Here is an 18,201-nt window from a genome sequence, read left to right on the forward strand (position 1 = left end):
TATATACTGTATATATATAATATGCCAATATTACATATATGTTATACTTCATATTGCTACTATGGTACATTTTAAGTCTACTTAACACCTTTTGTTTTCGCCCTCTTTTTGTGCCCTTGTGTGCATTATCCTTTCCATCCTTTGTAACTGAGCTGCTGCGTGGAACAATTTCCCTTGTAGACCATTAAAGTTTGTCTAAGTCTAAGTCTTATTATCATACCTCAAGGAATGGTCTGGTCTTCATGGATTAAACATCCCTGCCCCCGTAACCCAGCCATTTGTCAAGTACTGAATTTTTTTTTTTTTTTTTAGCAGTTACAATGTCAAAATTAAATAAAGAGTGAAGAAAAGTTGGTGTGAAACCATTTACAATAAGAACTGAAATAAAGCAAATGTGTTCACCAACAACAGGCAATTAATCATGGGAAGCAATCAATCAGCATTGGCAGAATTAATATGTAATAATTTTACACTTCGGTAGTTTTGTAGCAGGTCTTTTAATGTGCTGCTCTTTAGTCTTGTGATGTTAAATAAAATCAGAATCTACACAAAAGCCGACCAACTACAATATTATACTGTCAATGAAAACCTTAGTGAATACCTTTGGGTTTCCCGGATGGGTAGGCTTTCAGAATGGCCTGGTTTTTTTGGACCTCAGTGAGGGAGAAACCTTTGGAAAGAGAAAGATACCAACAAGTCATGTAACTGTAGACCTGGCATCTACAGTCTTAATCTTCATAAACATGCAAAATTGTAAGTAAGGAATATTGGATATTGGTCCAGTATCAGAAAAAAAAACAATTATTGGATGATATCAGCTTACATCTAAAGTCTCCAATAGAGCTAAGAATCTTTTGGGCACCTCACGATTCAATTATGATTATGATTCAGGAGCTACGATTCGATTAGACATTGATTATTGATGCATCTTTAATTTATGTATATAAATGCAGTTTTACATTTATTTTCGTTTGACAAAATAAGCGTTTTTCAATTGCAACTTGTCAGGCTTGCCACTGACAGTTTGTTTGTGTTTTAGTTTTTCCTCTGTGTGTGTTTAGTATTTCCTGTTTTTAGTTCCTGTCAGCGCTCTTATTTTGTCTGTTTCCTGTTTTTTTCCCTGTGCGCTGTTTTCCTCTCAGCTGCGGCTGATTGGCACCTGGTCACACACAATCAGCCCGCTCTTATTTTACCTGCTTTGTTCCTCCAGTCAGGGCTGGATTATTGTCGATGTCACTTCTTGTCGCTCTTGCCGTGTCGTGTCTTATCTTTGCAGCGTAGCGGTAAGCTATATTTAGTTAGATGTTTGTAGCTTACTGTTTTTTGTTCCCTGCTTCCAAGTTTGTTTTCATATTACATTTACGACTTCCGTTTCCTGCTCGATACCTGCTGGCTTCCACGTTAAGCCTTTTTGTTTGTTATCCGTCCACGTGTGCGCTTTTTGTTTGTACCCTTTGCTTGTTTTTGTCTTAGTATTTAAATTAAATCATGTTTTCTCTTTCCATGCCTGCCTCCATCTCTGCATCTTGGGGTTCGTCACAAACTAACTCTTGACACAACTTTTAAAAAACAATGTATTTATAATAAACAGTTAAATTATGTCCCTTCACATGTATTTAATAAATGCAAATGTGCGCATACCCGGAACATAAGTGCCCTTGAACAGTGGTCCTTAACCTTTTTGTAGCTGCGGACCAGTCAACGCTTGATAATTTTTTATATTTTTTTGTCATGAAAAAGGTAGTTATTTTGGGTTGGTGCACTAATTGTAAGTGTGTCTTCACTAATTGTAAGTGTATCTTGTGTTTTTTATGTTGATTTAATAAAAAAAAAAATTAAAATTATATTATAAAAAATTCTTCTGCGGCCCGGTACCAATCGAATGGTACAGAGCCGCGGCCCGGTGGTTGGGGACCACTGCCCTAGAATATAACAAAGAAGCTGATTGGATCTCTCGCTAAGTTGGCACATTTCAGAACTGTCTGCATTACTTAATTTACAATAAATAAGTCGATTAATGATTATTGACCTTTACTAATCCATTTTATAATCGTCCCCATCGGAATTGGGATGCATCTAAAAATAAAGGATTCCTCCCACCTCTAGTTTCCGATATAAGCTCCGACACAAGCAGTCCTGCAGCGTGTTGAATTGTGCAAAGCCGGACAACCAGTTAACATCTAAACGTCCACCAATAAGCACACAAGGTCGGTCTTTTCTTCTATTTTAGTCAAGTCAATTACAAAAGGTAAACATGGTAGGCTATAAGCTACTAGGACCTCGCAGCTACACGAACAGCTAAGCACACAATAGCCCACATTATTATTACGATTGTATTAAATCATGATAGATCATTTTTATTATAATCATATTATTATTAGTACATTTAGTGAGTGTTAAGCATCTGCCTGTCTCTAAACCCGAGTGACACCTTTGTTTCAAAGTGTAATCGAAGGTCCTTGAATGCATCACATTTATGTGCAATGAGTGTTCGTTCTATGCTCCGTTTGCCGCTCTTAATGTGGAATGAACATTTCTGCTTTTTTTGATTGTAGTCTTAGACATTTTTAATGATTCAAGTGACTATATAATTGAACTTTCACAGCAACATGTATTTTATCTCTATATTTATGGATAGTTTTTTTTTTATTTGACATTTAAATGACCAAAAAAATCTTCAAATTCTACAACATCCCTACTCACCTCTCTGCCAAAACAGGCCTGCATGTACAGTACGTCAACAGAATATAAGCAAAAGGCCTTGTTATGACATATGTAAGTGTAACAGGGTCATCTATGTAATGTAAATAATGTATTTTATAATGTTTTATTATTGTTATAATTACACAAAATGTGTAAGTTACATGTAAATACCTGATGTTTGTTCGATGTTTTGTCAATGGGGAACCATTGTCTCGTTGTCCCTCCTACTGCAATAATTGCTGTGACACCTGTCTTTATTAGGCGTTGGACACGCCTTCCTACTTCCCTTTTGTTCACGCGACAACAGAAAAAGTGCATTTGTCTCGTGAAGAACTCAAGTTCACCAGGTTTGTTCTTTCGGGATGCAATTGGATTATTCCGGACAAGGCTTGCAGGTAGGAACATATTTAATCATTCAATTAACACTCAACGAAGTACAAAGCAGAAAACTACCCCAAGGCAAGCGTGCCTATCGCAGCAGAAGCTAAGGCAAAAAAACTTAGGACATGAAACATGAAACTATGGACATAAAAACCTCACCAAACTGTGGCATGAAACAAATAGCATTAACTATGGAATCGGTCATGAAAACAAACAACATGAACTATGGTATCGCATGAAACAAGCAATGACGCCAGGCCGACTGACTGGCAAAGACAGACTTAAATAATGGTCTCTTAATTAGAGCAGGTACGTGTCCAGAACACTAGAGGCAGGTGAAACTAATAAATCGCCATGGTAGCTAAAACAAACAAGGGTGCACAAAAACAGGAACTAATGGAGTCTAAAACTAACTGAACATAACAAAAACATGATCAGGACCACGGATCATGACACTGATAAGATAATTCTTCTCACTAAGCAGATATTATGTTGGAGTGTTTTACTTGTTTTAAGGGTTTTGGTCCAAAATTATCTCATTAAGATATTACAGCTTGTTGCTAAGATTTTATGATCTATATTGAGTAAAAAAAATGCTTGAAACTAGAATAACATCTGTTGCAAAGCCGTGTCAGCAACACTCACAAGTATAAAACTACTTTTTCAAAGTAATACTTTTTTATTTCAAGCATGTAAAAAAAAAAAATCATGACTTTGACACAATTGTGTCTCATATTAAAACAGATGACAGCCAAATGAACTTTGCTGTTTTGTTTTCAATGAAACAATATAAAATACGTACTCATATAGTAGTACAGTTGTTATTAGTTAGAATATACTTATTTTAAGGTATTTTTGGCTTCATTGAGGTTAGCTAATTTTACTTGTTTTGAAAAGTTTTGACTTGCAAAATTTTCTTGTTCTATTGGCAGATAATTTTGCTTAGTTCAAATAAAATACCCTTAATTTTTGTATTTTTTGTTTGAACACTGACTTTTTGCAGTGTATTCTCTGTATTGTCAGTAAAGTGCATCTGAGCAGCAACACATGGTGTCGGTCGTGTTCCATAAAGTCCCCACAAGGCAGAGGAAAAGACCACCGGTTACATAAGTTCCACTTCGCCAAAGAGCTTGCTTGATTGGGGTTTGATTTGTTTTTCTTCAACAATTGACGCGAGGTGAGTAATTTACTCGACTCGAGATAGGCGCCAGCGCCCCCCGCGACCCCAAAACGGAATAAGCGGTAGAAAATGGATGGATGGATGGAAGTTCTGAGCTGCTTCGAATCATTTACTGCTGCTTTCCTCTCAGCATGAACACAGTGAATCCTAAAATGAGAAAACATCCCAAAGAGGACAAATAGTACACCAGACCTGTCTCTCGGTCAGACTGGACCTGCCTCCTCTCATCTGCAAAAGCTCGGAGCCAGCGTTGTTTCTGTTCGGCTTTCTTGGCCGTCAGGAGATGAACCTCATCGCCGGCCAGTGAGCGCAACTTCAAGGTGTTCCTGACGTTGATGCTGAAGTTCTTCTCCTTTCCATCCGCCACATCTATGACCTCCATGTGGTCCATGTCCATCCGACCTTTGTAATATAACATGTCCCTGCGCAGGAGGTCCTGTAAAAGTAAAAAGACTGATAGACTTAGACTTAGACTTAGACAAACTGTAATGATCCACAAGGGAAATTGTTCCACTGATTGTAATTACATTCCATTTAAATTGCTAATGGAGAACACATTTCAGTAAAGCATTGAAGATTATGAAAATAATATGTAGCTCATGCACTAGTAGTAGGGATCAGAGGATGTATGCAGGGACATAACTTGAGGCAGGAGGAGGACATTTTCTTTGCTTTTTTTAATGGAGACGAGTCGAGCACTTGCATTAAGTGGACAACAACCACTCAAGCTGCCTGTTTCACGTTTGACTGCTCACCTAAATTTTCCGAAGCTTTCTGTAAAATACATTGAATCAGCTTGTGATTTTATAATTTTGTGTTCCTTTGAGCCTTAACCTCAAAACTACAAGATTTTATTACAAAAAAGAAAACAAAGAAAATGCCGTGTTAATGTTTTACTAATTTTATATTAAAAGGAAGTAAAAGCGCATACTCCGTTTGCTTTGTCGTCCACAGTTACTGACATTCTCTTTGTATGTTTTACACTTGAAAATTTTTTTCCATCTTAAACATTCATTCATGTTTCAACCCTTTTCATCCCAAGTGCAGGAGTAATAGACTAAAAAACGCCAGTAGACTGTACAACTCCTCTCTGGGGAGGAGTGCGGGGGGTACTAGGATGACAGGGGATGCAAAACAATAACAGTGCAATACTTTTTCATAACATGGTCACTACTGCCTAGTTTCTCTTGTTTTATTCTTATTTTACAGTTATATTTTTATTCTCATTGTTGCTTTTTATTTTATTCTTATTGTAATATTTTTCTATTTCGTTTCCATTTATGCCCCCATTATTTACTTTTTACTGTTTAATTAATCTCAACTCTGTACACTGCGGCCGGAATTTTTAATTTTCCTGAAGGAACTCTAGTGAAGGAATCAATAAAGTACTATCTATCGCTCTAGCACATTTAACTCCAGTCATTATGAGCATTTGTGAACTATTTCGAACCTATGTGTCAAAGTCAAGGCCCGTCAATGAATGATCTATGGCCCCCGGGATGATATTTGATTAGTATTAGAACCGGCCCGCAGGTCACAGCTGCCTGCTGCTGTTTTGCATGCACCAATACTCCATCAGTGTTGGCGCTAGGAATTTTCAAAATGGAGTCACAGGGATCCCATCAAGTCATTAAAATGGGATCCCACAGTCAATTTTTGGGGTCTGACAAAGATATTGGCTCAGTGGTGTCAAAACAAACTACATTACTCCATCCCGCCGTCCAAGCATACAAAACACACTTGTGTTGAATGTTCATTTCTCTAACCTTTTTGCAATACACCATCTGATGGTCAAAGAGGAAAAAAATCCTTTGTTGGCTCCTGCCATGAGGATGAGAAAGTTTAGTCAACTCTCCAGAGAAGATGAGATCAGAGCTCCTGCTTAGAACATCTGCACCCTGCACAGATGCACACAAATACATCAAACACAGGCTACTCTTCATTACTGTAAATACTATTACTATTTAATACTGTATTAATGCTTTTTGAAAAAAGCTGCCCTCAAGTCCATACCCGCCAACCCTCTATGGAGCTCTGCCATTGGGCAATCTTCTCAATGTTCTCAAAGCGCCGTTTCCTCTCATTGATGAGACTGGCCACATTCTTCATGGCATTTAGGGCGGCCTCCACGTCTTTATACTCCCTGATGATCAAACAGCAGCACACAGTTAGTGTCTGTATATTGTCGTACATCTAACTGGAGGCTGAAATATTTCATGAAACAGTCAGTGCGTATTATTGTAATCAGACAACTCAGGTAATGTTCATTGTGACTTGGAAAGTAAGAAACTGAGCAAAAGTATATTTGGTAGCATATCCAAAGTAATGGGACGCTTAAATGCGCATAAGTATAAATAAGTATAGATGACAAATGCATATTTTCTAGTTTATACATTTTCATTATTTAGCTCACTTATACAATTTAATTTGTGAATCTGAATGTTAAATCTAAATAGATAGATAGATAGTACTTTATTGATTCCTTCAGGAAAATTAAAATGTAACATTTAGATTTGACAATTAGATTTAAGATTTATAGTTAACATTTACATGTATCCCATAGATTCAATATTCAGATTCAACATTTATATATGGCCTCAAGCCGCTCAGTGGCCTTTGGGGTTAGAGTGTCTGCCCCCAGACTGGAAGGTTGTGAGTTCAAACCATGGCTGAGTCACACAAAAGACTATAAAAATGGGACCCATTACCTCTCTGCTTGGCACTCAGCATCAAGGGTTCGAACTGCTTCCACAGTGCAGTGTTTTAAGTCTCGTCTTAAGACCCACTTTTATTCTTTGGCTTTTAACACTACATTAGTTGTGTGGCCCTCTGTGGTCCTCTGTGTTTTTAAAATTGTGATTTCTATTTATTGTTTTAATTGGTTTTACGGTTTAAAATTGTTTTTAATCCTATTTATGTTTATATTGTTTTTATATTGGTTTAATAAATATATATATATACAGTATATATGTATATGTATATATATATATATATATATATATATATATATATATATATAGAGTAGGCAAATAAGTTGCCCGAAAGCAGTGAGGGAATAGCAGTATTTTCCTGCACATCTTTTGAAAGTGCCCTACGATGAAGTGGCGACTTGTCCAGAGTGTACCCCGCCTTCCGCCTTATTGTAGCTGAGGTAGGCACCAGCGCCCCCCGCAAAAATTGATGGATATATTTTTTATTCGGTCATTGGTGGAGCTAAGGATAATATTTGAATATTGTTTTTAATATTATTGTGCAGCACTTTGGAAACATTTCTATTGTTTAAATGTGCTATACAAATAAAGTGGATTGGATTGGGGTTTAATCACCACATGATTCGCGAGCACGGCCACCGCTGATGCTCACTGCTCCCCTCACCACCAGGGGGTTAACATGGGGATGGGTCAAATGCAGAGGGTAATTACACGACACCTGGTGTGTGTGACTTTAACTTTATATGCATGTTTTACATTTATATTTAACATTCAGATGTAATAATATAAATATAATTTAGCAATTATATTTATATTTAACAGTTGGATTTAATATTTGGATTCAACAATTGATATTTAATTCAACATTTATATTTTATAATAATTTTAAAATTTTGATTTCGATTTGTTATTTAGATTTAACATTTGTACTAAGATGTAATATTTATATTCACATTTAACATCGATATTCAGATTCAACATTTACTTTTTGAGATTGAACATTCAGATTCAATATGTTGATTTAACATTTAGACATCAAATGTCAATAAAACGATCTAAATATTCAAAATGCATCAACTAGAATAGTTTTAATGACAAAAACAGTGATATGAAATTTTCCAAAGTCTTGAAGGGTTAAAAATATTTTTCCATTCTGCCCCGACAAAACCTCTGTGTTCCTTAAATTTGTGCTTCCATGCATTCACCAGAAGAGAATTACATCATACACATTTTTGTTCAATGGAATAAACAATGCAGATTAACAAGTACTTCAAGTGTGCATGCATGAGTTTTAAGCAATTTCTGTCCCATCCAAACTATGATGTGGTGGTCTGAATGTGGAGACTTGGACAGTTACTGTACCTGTGCTGCGGGTTGGTATATTTCAGCAGTTCAGCCAGCTGCAGAGGATACTTGCAGATTTTCTGAACAGGTGTCAGCAAAAATCCATCCAGAGAAATGTCAATCATCTTCTGGAGAAGTCGACAGGCCTCAAAGAAGAACACATACTTGTTGGCCTTCAAGAGCAAAGAGAGCTGAATGCAGGCGTTGGGATGATTGTTGCAGTACTCCGAGTAAATCTGGAAGTGGGTTTTCTGCATGCAAAACAGAAGCAGGAGGAGTTAGAGGTAACACAATCCTGTGTTTGGAGACTTCAACGACTCTGAATTGTGTGTGCTTTGGGGTGGAACGGTTCACAGTATCCACAGTTTGGATTCTATCAAGCTTTTCAGTTTGGTTCAGTGTAGATTGTTGTTTTTAACAGCCCGGCATACCATACATTTTAATAATACACCAATACCATTTTTGATTGTGGTTCTTAAGAAAGTATCTTATAAAATAAAACAGAACTGCAAAATGGGTTCGAAAGTACTGACCCTTGAAAGAAATGAAAAAAATCCTTCCATCTATTGATGCTTCATTGGTCAATTTTGCCCAATTATATAATGAAGTAAAATAATAATGTAAGAATATGTGCTTTAAGTTTACATACTTGAAAGCACAAACAAGGAGGCTTCGGTTACTATTCCAACACTGGCGTCCCACCATAACAGGGGTGTCTAACTCATTTTATCTCAGGGCCCGCATGGAGGAAAATCGGTGGACACGTGAGCCGGACTATTAAAATGATGGCATTAAAAGTAAAAATTAAAAACAACTTCAGATTGTTTTCTTTGTCTTAATTTGGCAAAAAATACAACAAAGACATTCTGAAAATATTACAATGAAAATGTAGAAAAAAATACCGGCAGTGGCAAAGTTTAGATCCATGAACGAAAGAAGAAAGTGAATGAATGTTTATAACAGAATACATTTACATACGCATAAAAATGTGTCTTCTTTTTTTATAATTTTTTTAAATGAATTAAATAACGTTTATGACAACCTTTTTCCAAAACACAATATATAATGTGAAATACAACAGGATAATGCATACATTTTTCATTTGTTTTCAAAACGGTTACAAAAAAGTGGGACCCCATTTTTATGACCTCATGGGATCCCTGGTACCCCATTTTGAAAATTCCTAGCGCCAACACTGATGGAGTATTGGTGCCCGCAAAACAGCAGCAGGCGGCTGTGGCCTGCGGGCCAGTTCTAATACTAATCAAATATCGTCCTGGGGGACATAGATCATTCATTCAAATCTGGCCCGCGGGCCTTGACTTTGAAACCCCTGATCCATAGCCGTCAAATCATCATTAACTTAGCAATGAAGATGTTTAAGATGCTACATTCTCTGGCTTTGGTGGTAGTATCAACATCAACAGCTAGCTAGCATTAGCATTAGCACCGTTTTTTTTCCTGTGCTTTTTACGTGGCTTTTGGACGACAACTTGAAGAGGTGCTGGAAAATTAAACTATCGGACAAATTTTTACACGGGAAAGTCAGCAGTGTAATTCTTGAATCTCCGGCTCTTAGCTTTGTATGGACTCATTGATTGTTTACAAAGTAAGTTTGGAGTAGAAGTGACGCCAGAAAGACTGCACCATAGCCAGTTTCGTAATAAAGCTCGGAGCTAACCACTGGAAATATGAAGGCGAGTTATTCAGACATGCCTGTGTTTCTCCTTCTTCTATTGTGGAAATCACACATGAATACCTTAAAGGGGAACATTATCACCAGACCTATGTAAGCGTCAATATATACCTTGATGTTGCAGAAAAAAGACCATTTATTTTTTAACCGATTTCCGAACTCTAAATGGGTGAATTTTGGCAAATTAAACGCCTTTCTATTATTCGCTCTCGGAGCGATGATGTTGTGACGTCAAATAGGTAATCAATCCGCCATTTTCACAAACACATTACAAACACGAGTCAAATCAGGGTGACATTGTTGTGTGTGGACACAGATAAGGTCAGGTGTGATTTACCCTGGATAACCTTATCCGGTGTGAACGGGGCCTGAGTGTTTTTGAGAAAGTGCAGGTGTCCCCAAAAACAGGATTTCTGCAGACCATCGTGCCTTCTCACGATGACAGCATTTAACTCACATTACGTCAAGTATGCCTGGGCCGATAACACATGTTATTGTCCCACAAATTATTGCTCATAAATGATATTATTGTCAGCATTTTTTTCAGACCAATAAGCACTAATTTAATCATAATATAAAATAACAACAATAATGCTAGTATTCTATTCTGATGCAATAAGCTTCGACTTCCCATTAGTATTTTTTACCATTTAATTTTAAATAATTTTTGATTATCCAAAATAAATAAATAAAAAATAAAATTGACTCTCAATCTGTCTTAGCAAAAATTGCATTTCAATAAATATACATTTTGCAGTGCAGATTTTTTACCCATTTGGGAAAACTGGGTTGAGTGATTTTCTTTTTTTCCCGTTGGCCACCGAAAATTGATAGGTTTTGATTGATTTGGTTTAAAGGCCAAATATTTTCACCATTTGCAAACACTTTTTTTCATCCTAAATGTTGTTACCTCATGGTAGTTGTATGTCTAGGGTGGGGGTCAGCAACCCACGGCTCTTGAGCCGCATGCTCTTTAGTCCCGCCTAATGGCTCTCTGGAGCATTTTTAAAAAATAATTGAAAATGGAAAATGATGGGGGGGAATATTTTTTTTGTTTTAGTATGTATTTTTTTTTTTAGGACAAACATGACACAAACCTTCCCAATTGTTAGAAAGCTCACTGTTTAATATGTTTGTGTGTATGCTTCACTTATGAGACTATCTGGTGAACACCGTTTTGTCCTACTAATTTTGGCGGTTGTTGAACTCACCATAGTGGGGACTTTGACGCAACAGTTTCTTTACATGTAAAATCCTCCACTCCTTCTTTGTCTCATTTTGTCCACCAAATGTGTTATGCTGTGCGTGAATGCACAAAGGTGAGCTTTGTTGATGTTATTGACTTGTTAGAGTGCTAAACAGGCGTATTTGGTCACTGCATGACTGCAAGCTGATCAATGCTAACATGCTATTTAGGCTAGCTGTATGTACATATTGCATCATTATGCCTCATTTGTAGGTACGTATATTTGAGCTTATTTATTATCCTTTACTTTTATCCTCTTTGTATATAATTTAGTTTCACATGTCTCATGACACAACATCTGTATGTAATATTGGCTGCATTTCAGATAGCTGTTTGTGTGCTACGTTGTTCCAGACCACAGCAAACATTACCCAGCTTGGCAAAGGTTGTAATAAATCTATTTAAACAAGACAGCCTTAACTTGGACACACGCATTTATACCTTTGGCCATTAAAAGCATGTCATTTCCAGGCATTATCTCACCTTCTGAGTAGCCTCTGATTTACTAATGTTTTCCAATGTTGTAAAAATGTGTAATGTGTAAGACTAAATATTTAATTTCAACATATCTGTCAACGAATATTTTTCTTCACCCTGCGACACATTTTGATAGTAGGCTATCATAGCTAATATAGACACGTACATCATGTGTTGCCTTCCTTTTAACACTTGTATAGGACTTTTAAAGTAATTTTGATAGTAGGCTATCACAGCTAATATAGACACTTACATCATGCGTTGCATTCATTATAACACTTATATATGGCTTTTAATTTTTTGCGGCTCCAGACAGATTTTATTTTTGTATTTTTGGTCCAATACGGCTCTTTGAACGTTTTGGGTTGCCGACCCCTGGTCTGGGGGGGTGGCCTGGGTTGGCATGTGCCATCTCAAGAATCCAATAGATGCCACTCCACTCAGAAGGGGAACGATATGAAGCCTGTACCGACGTCGTAGGACATATAATAACATCCCCATAATCTCGTGATGTGATTTCACGACATGTGTGGAGCCTTCTAGTTGTGTGTCCAGTAATAGAGGGGGCGCTTCTGCGACGCCTGTGTCGAGGCTTGCTTCATGGAGGGGAGTAGCTGGAAATGATGGCGCCAGAAGCCTCGCTGCCCGACTGTACCACATGACCACTTCAGGAGCGGTTCAGTTTTTGTGAGGAGATTCGCCAATAAATAAATCGATGAAATTCTATTGAACATGTGGACTTTACAGGTTTGCGGTCTGTTTGTAATCTGGATAGGGAGTAACAATATTTTTTTTTACATGGCGGTAGAGTAAAAGAATAACAGCACATGACATTAAAGGCCTACTAAAACCCACTACTACTGACCACGCAGTCTGATAGTTTATATATCAATGATGAAATATTAACATTGCAACACATGCCAATACGGCTTTTTTAGTTTACTAAATTGCAATTTTAAATTTCCTGCGAGTTTCTTGTTAAAAACGTCGCGGAATGATGACGCGTACGCGTGACATCAGGGACTGTAAGGAAATATTAGCACTGCACCAAACACGGCTAAAAGTCGTCTCTGTTCATGGCGTAATTACACAGTATTTTGGACATCTGTGTTGCTTAATCTTTTGCAATTTGTTCATTTAATAATGGAGACTATAAAAAACAATGCAGTTGGTGGAAAGCGATGGACTGCAGCTGTCTTTAGCACCAAGACACAGACGGTGTTTCTTTGTTTGTTTTGAAGCGGAGCGGTCAAGCGAACATGTTTTCTCTATGTCAACCAGCATGTTTTTGGATGGGGAAATTGTGATATGTATTAATCGTCGTCCTGCAGCAGCTGTCATGTCAAAAAAGGCAGCTGTGAACTTGGCTCCTCGGCTTCTCTCTGAGACACTGCATGTTCACCGTAGCCATCCGACCTCGACGTATGTCTTTACAATCTTTAAAATCTCACTAAAACACTATTAAAACAATAAGCAGATAAGGGATCTTCATGAATTATCCTAGTAAATGTGTCTAAAAAGATCTGAATCGCTCACAATGCAATCGCCTTTTTTTAAACTTTATTTTATTTGTTTTTTTTTTTACTAGTCCTTCGCTATCAATATCCTCAGCAAAAAATCTTTCATCCTCGCTTAAATTAATGGGGAAATTGTCGTTTTCTTGGTCCGAATAGCTCTTTTTGTTGGAGGCTCCCATTATAAACAATGTGAGGATGTGAGGAGCCCTCACAAGGGTGATGTCATCGACTGCGACTTCCGGTACAGGCAAGGCTTTTTTATTAGCTACCAAAAGTTGCGAACTTTATCATCAATGTTTTCTACTAAATCCTTTCAGCAAAAATATGGCCATATCTCGAAATGATCAAGTATGACACATAGAAAGGACCTGCTATCCTCGTTTAAAGAAGAAAATCTCATTTCAGTAGGCCTTTAAATTAGACAGCAAACTTAATTAATGCTGTTTATCGCTCCGTGAGCAGTATGAATAACACAAAATTGAAACAAAACCATAAATATATGCTAAATGTTATTATTAGTAGTAATAGTGTAATTGTCTTTTCGCTTGTCTTTTGTGCCCCATGACGTGGGTTCGATTCTGGGCAGCGTGATTATTATCTAATATCAGCAATTGTCTTACAAGAAGATTCCCTCCATACTCGGTGGTGGTGGCTTACTATAATATTTACAGCTGCTCCTGGGGTAGACTGACAGTTTTATGGGGGCCACCCTTGCAGAGGTAGGTGTCCGCTCTGAAAAAATTTCTGCACACTACTGCCTCGTGGTGCTTCCCTGTAGCAACTAGCGAGGATAAGTCGCTTTCGGAAGCTAGCAGTTCCGCCTCCACCTACATGGACATAGATTGTGGATGAGGTGACAAGAAGGTTCACGTCCTTTATTTGATTCTGCTATTGAAAGAGTGCGTTTAGGGGTGAGCCTTGAAAAGAGTGAACCCTTTTGCACCCTGTTTGAAAGCAGGACGAACAATACAAATACATTGTAAATAATTCAATGTATATACTATGATGATTAACCTGTGTGATGACTGTATTATGCTGATAGTATATATTTGTACCATAAATTGATTAACGTGGACCCCGACTTAAACAAGTTGAAAAAAATATTCGGGTGTTACCATTTAGTGGTCAATTGTACGGAATATGTATTGAACTGTGCAATCTACTAATAAAAGTATGTATCAATCAATCAATCAATCAATCAATCAATCAATGAATCAATCAATCAATCAATCAATCAATCAAAACGTGGCAATTTATCGATCCCAGCAATGTAATCTATTTTCACTTATAGTTTGACTATTTCAATTATTGATAATCGGCCTAGGACAAATTTTCAACAACTTCACGCGTTTAATAGTAGATTCCATTTTTTTGGCCAATTCCATGATTCTGTTGACGCGGAAATAATAGGGCCCTATCCTCCAAACTGAGAAGTACCCTAAATAACAAAGAATTTACATGATCCGAACGACACTCACACTCTGAACTTTGTCAGGTCAAACAAACGATTCAGATACTGTGCACAAACCGTTCCATCCCTATAGTGCAGTGTTTTTCAACCTTTTCTGAGCCAAGGCACATTTTTTCAATTAAAAATTTTTGAGGCACACCACAAGCAGAAAACATTAAAAAAAATAACTCAGGAGCCGATATTGACAATAAAAAGTTGTTCTCGCAATTGAAGGATATGAATTCAAACCCTAACCAACCATGCACCACTATAGCTCTTGTCTCAAAGTAGGTCTACTGTCAGGGCCTGTCACATCATGCCGTGACTTATTTCGAGGTTTTTGGTGTTTTCCTGCGTGTAGTGTTTTACTGTACTTCTTGTCTTGCGACCCTATTTCGGTGGCTTTTCCTGTTTTGTTGGTATTTTCCTGTAGCAGTTTCATGTCTTCCTGGAACGCTATTCCCCGCACCTGCTTAGTCATCGCAATCAAGACTATTTAAGTTGTGCGGACGCTATCTTTCTTTGTGGGGACATAGTTGACTGTCATGTCATGTACGGATGTATTTTGTGGACGCCATCTCCTGCTCCACACACTGTAAATCTTTGCTGTTGTCCAGCATTATGATTTTGTTTACTTTGCAGCCAGTACAGTTTTAGTTTTGTTTTGCATAGCCGACCCTAAGCTTCGATGCCTTTTCTTAGCGGCACGTGCCTTTTGTTTATTTTTGGTATAAGCGTTGGATACCTTTTTACTTGCACGCTGCCTCCCACTGTCGTCTGCACATTGTGATCACGACAAACCAATTAGCTTCCTGCTGCCACCTACTAATATGAAAGAGTATTACAAGGTTACTCTGCCGAGCTGTAGACAGCACAGACATTCAATAATGGCACATAATTTGTGGATTCTAGTTACTGGTTTGCAAAAACGTTTTTTAACCCTATTAGGTGAAATTACATACTTTCCCACGGCACACTAGTGTGCCGCTGTTGAAAAACACTGCTGTAGTGCGCTTACATGTTCAAGGAAGCAGCAGCCAAGTTCACTCAAATGTGGCTGCTCCTTGTTCAACTTCTTCTCCAGGAGAGTTAGAAATGTTTTCTGGAACTTGTAGACCTCTTCAACATTCCCAAAGATGGTTTGAAGCTGCTCTTCTGTGAACATGTCGGTCCTCTTGCGGCATTGTCTGATGTAACCCTAAGGAAAAGCAAAAATTCAGGGATGATTTATAACTAAATGATCCACCTCTGGGATGAAATGTACAAACTCTTACATATTTTGCTTAGTTTTTAAGACACTTTTTAAAATGAGAATATGTAAAGAATAAAGCAATAGAGCCCAACTGTACAAGTAAATGAGTCAAAAAAATAAGGTTAGGAATTTTGCCCATCATTCACCATCCTTATTTGAGACAACTTCGGTTTTTCCCTTTCTGTTCATTCAAGATCGTAAAAAACTGCTAACAAGAGGCGGTTAACAATGCAATTATTGGGGATCTACTATTTTGCCTATATACTCCATTTACAAACTCCTCTATATATAAACCTTTGGATTTTCGAACCACAGACTGACTAGACATGTTTTGTTGTACGAACCTTACCCCAGTTTCATCTGCCCAATGTATACCAACAGGGGAGCCATTTTTTGCCTGCAGCACTTCCATAGTGGGCGGGCTTATCGATTTCCGCCAGCAGAGCAGTGCTGTGGTTACTTTTTTATGTTTTTTCTTTTTAAGCATTTTTCTGGTTTTGTTGGCTCAATATGAGTTCAAAGAAAACAATAGGCAAGCGATCTGGGGTTTGATCCAATAAGGAAATACTCACAGCGTTGTTGGCACTGCTTCCTCCGCCACTTTCTTCGGGTGAACATTAAAAAAGTTAATCGACATGGATTTTATTTTTTATTCCTCATCATTGTAGCGACCTGGCTGTTAAAGTTGAGGAGTTTTGTGTTGTTTTTGCTTTGTTATTAAATAGCTTGTTGATCCATCACATCGTTTGTATTGACATGTAGCATGTAGTGCTTTATAAAGTGTACAACTTTTTTAAAAAATCTGGACTTTTGGCAAGGCTGGAAACCATTATTCATGTTTGCATTGGTTCTTATAGAGAATTTTGCTTCAATATACTAACATTTATATTTAACAACCCTGTTCAACATCCAATTAAGTTTGTAAAAACATAACAACAATCCAAAAACCGAAAACAACGCTACATTTACATGCAGTGACTTGAATATTAACCAAGCTATAGCGACATTGTTATTGCAGGAGCTAACACAGAGGAACTACTTTTTTGGCATACTAACACTTACTGTGTCTCATATCACTATTAAGAGAGGTAGGCTAATGCTAGCTGTTGGAGCTACTGCTGTATCACCTTTGAGTTACGAAAATGTAATACTAGATTATCAAACATGTCTCGCACGTGAATAGAGGAAAGGGTGTGGAAAAGAGATGAAGAATTCCACATGATACCAACTATAAAGCAATGGCTCCTAACTTCGCCCCGACGGAATCACTAGGTTGATGCGGAAAAATTCTTGTTTCCTCTCAGATCTTTTCACTTGAGGATTATGTTGAACTTCAAGCGGAATGCATAAGGTTTGTGCTGAAATATACAACCATCCCCTGATGGTTTCGATTTCCCCTGATCACTGCTGTAACTATTAAGAAAATGAAACAAAATACATTCTCAAAAATAGTAAGCCGTTTTTTTTGTTTAGTTTCCCAGGAGCTGAAACAGACCTCACAGATGTCTTCCAAGTGCTTGATGTAGTCCCTCTCCGTGCACATAATCTCATTGATGACGTTAGCCCTCATCTGCTCCTTGCTGGGTAATCCAGGTCCTAAAATCAATCCAAAACCCGGTTGTTGTTGTTGTCCTGCAGACTGGTCACCTTCCAGGTGGGTTGGAAAGTCCTCTGAGGGTTCATCTTGGTTCACACGCAACTGACATAGAAGGAGAGAAGTCCATTGTTTCAAATCATCAATGTTTATTTAACAAAAATTGTAATTGTCGGAGTTTCTCAGTTTTAGGTTTATGCGCAGATTAACATATTTAATCAAGTCTTCCATGCCGCTGTGAGTATAACCCTCATATTTAAGCAACCATTTTTAATGGACAACACTACAGAAAGTAAACTTGGATATACTTCTAAGTAGGCAGTGCACAGCTTGGATAGCAGTACAGATTTACTCTCCACTGCCAATATTGCAATCTAATAACTGGCATCGCAAGTATAAAGACAGTCAAGATTGCACTAAATATTCACAGCAAACACACAATTTAAACATGTTTACTATGAAGTGGACTCCCTTGTGTCAACAACAAAGGCAGCGTGATGACCCGTTTGCAGTGGATACTACTATCTATAATGCAAAACGAGCAGAATATCAAAGTTTAATTGGTGTAATATAGTCCCTTGACAAGGTATAATTAAATGATTGCTTTACATGAGAGGGTTGTGTGGAAGACAAATTACGGTTTTACTTCA

At 37.6% G+C, this 18,201-nt stretch overlaps 1 protein-coding gene across 2 annotated transcripts in view; it reads right to left on the minus strand.

The window, feature by feature from the left end:
- Positions 1-18,201, minus strand: part of LOC133535067 (rho guanine nucleotide exchange factor 4-like) — a 96,911-nt gene that overhangs the window by 11,405 nt on the left and 67,305 nt on the right. For both annotated transcript variants that reach the window (XM_061874499.1, XM_061874500.1), the window contains 7 exons: positions 17,453-17,656; positions 15,724-15,903; positions 8,338-8,570; positions 6,278-6,407; positions 6,031-6,162; positions 4,457-4,700; positions 602-670 (listed from right to left, as the gene is read on the minus strand). In XM_061874499.1, coding sequence (XP_061730483.1) covers positions 602-670; positions 4,457-4,700; positions 6,031-6,162; positions 6,278-6,407; positions 8,338-8,570; positions 15,724-15,903; positions 17,453-17,656 — 1,192 coding nt within the window. The remainder of the gene's footprint in view (positions 1-601; positions 671-4,456; positions 4,701-6,030; positions 6,163-6,277; positions 6,408-8,337; positions 8,571-15,723; positions 15,904-17,452; positions 17,657-18,201) is intronic.

This window comes from Nerophis ophidion, linkage group LG16 (assembly GCF_033978795.1).
Source record: "Nerophis ophidion isolate RoL-2023_Sa linkage group LG16, RoL_Noph_v1.0, whole genome shotgun sequence".
In the NCBI taxonomy this organism is placed as follows: domain Eukaryota; kingdom Metazoa; phylum Chordata; class Actinopteri; order Syngnathiformes; family Syngnathidae; genus Nerophis; species Nerophis ophidion.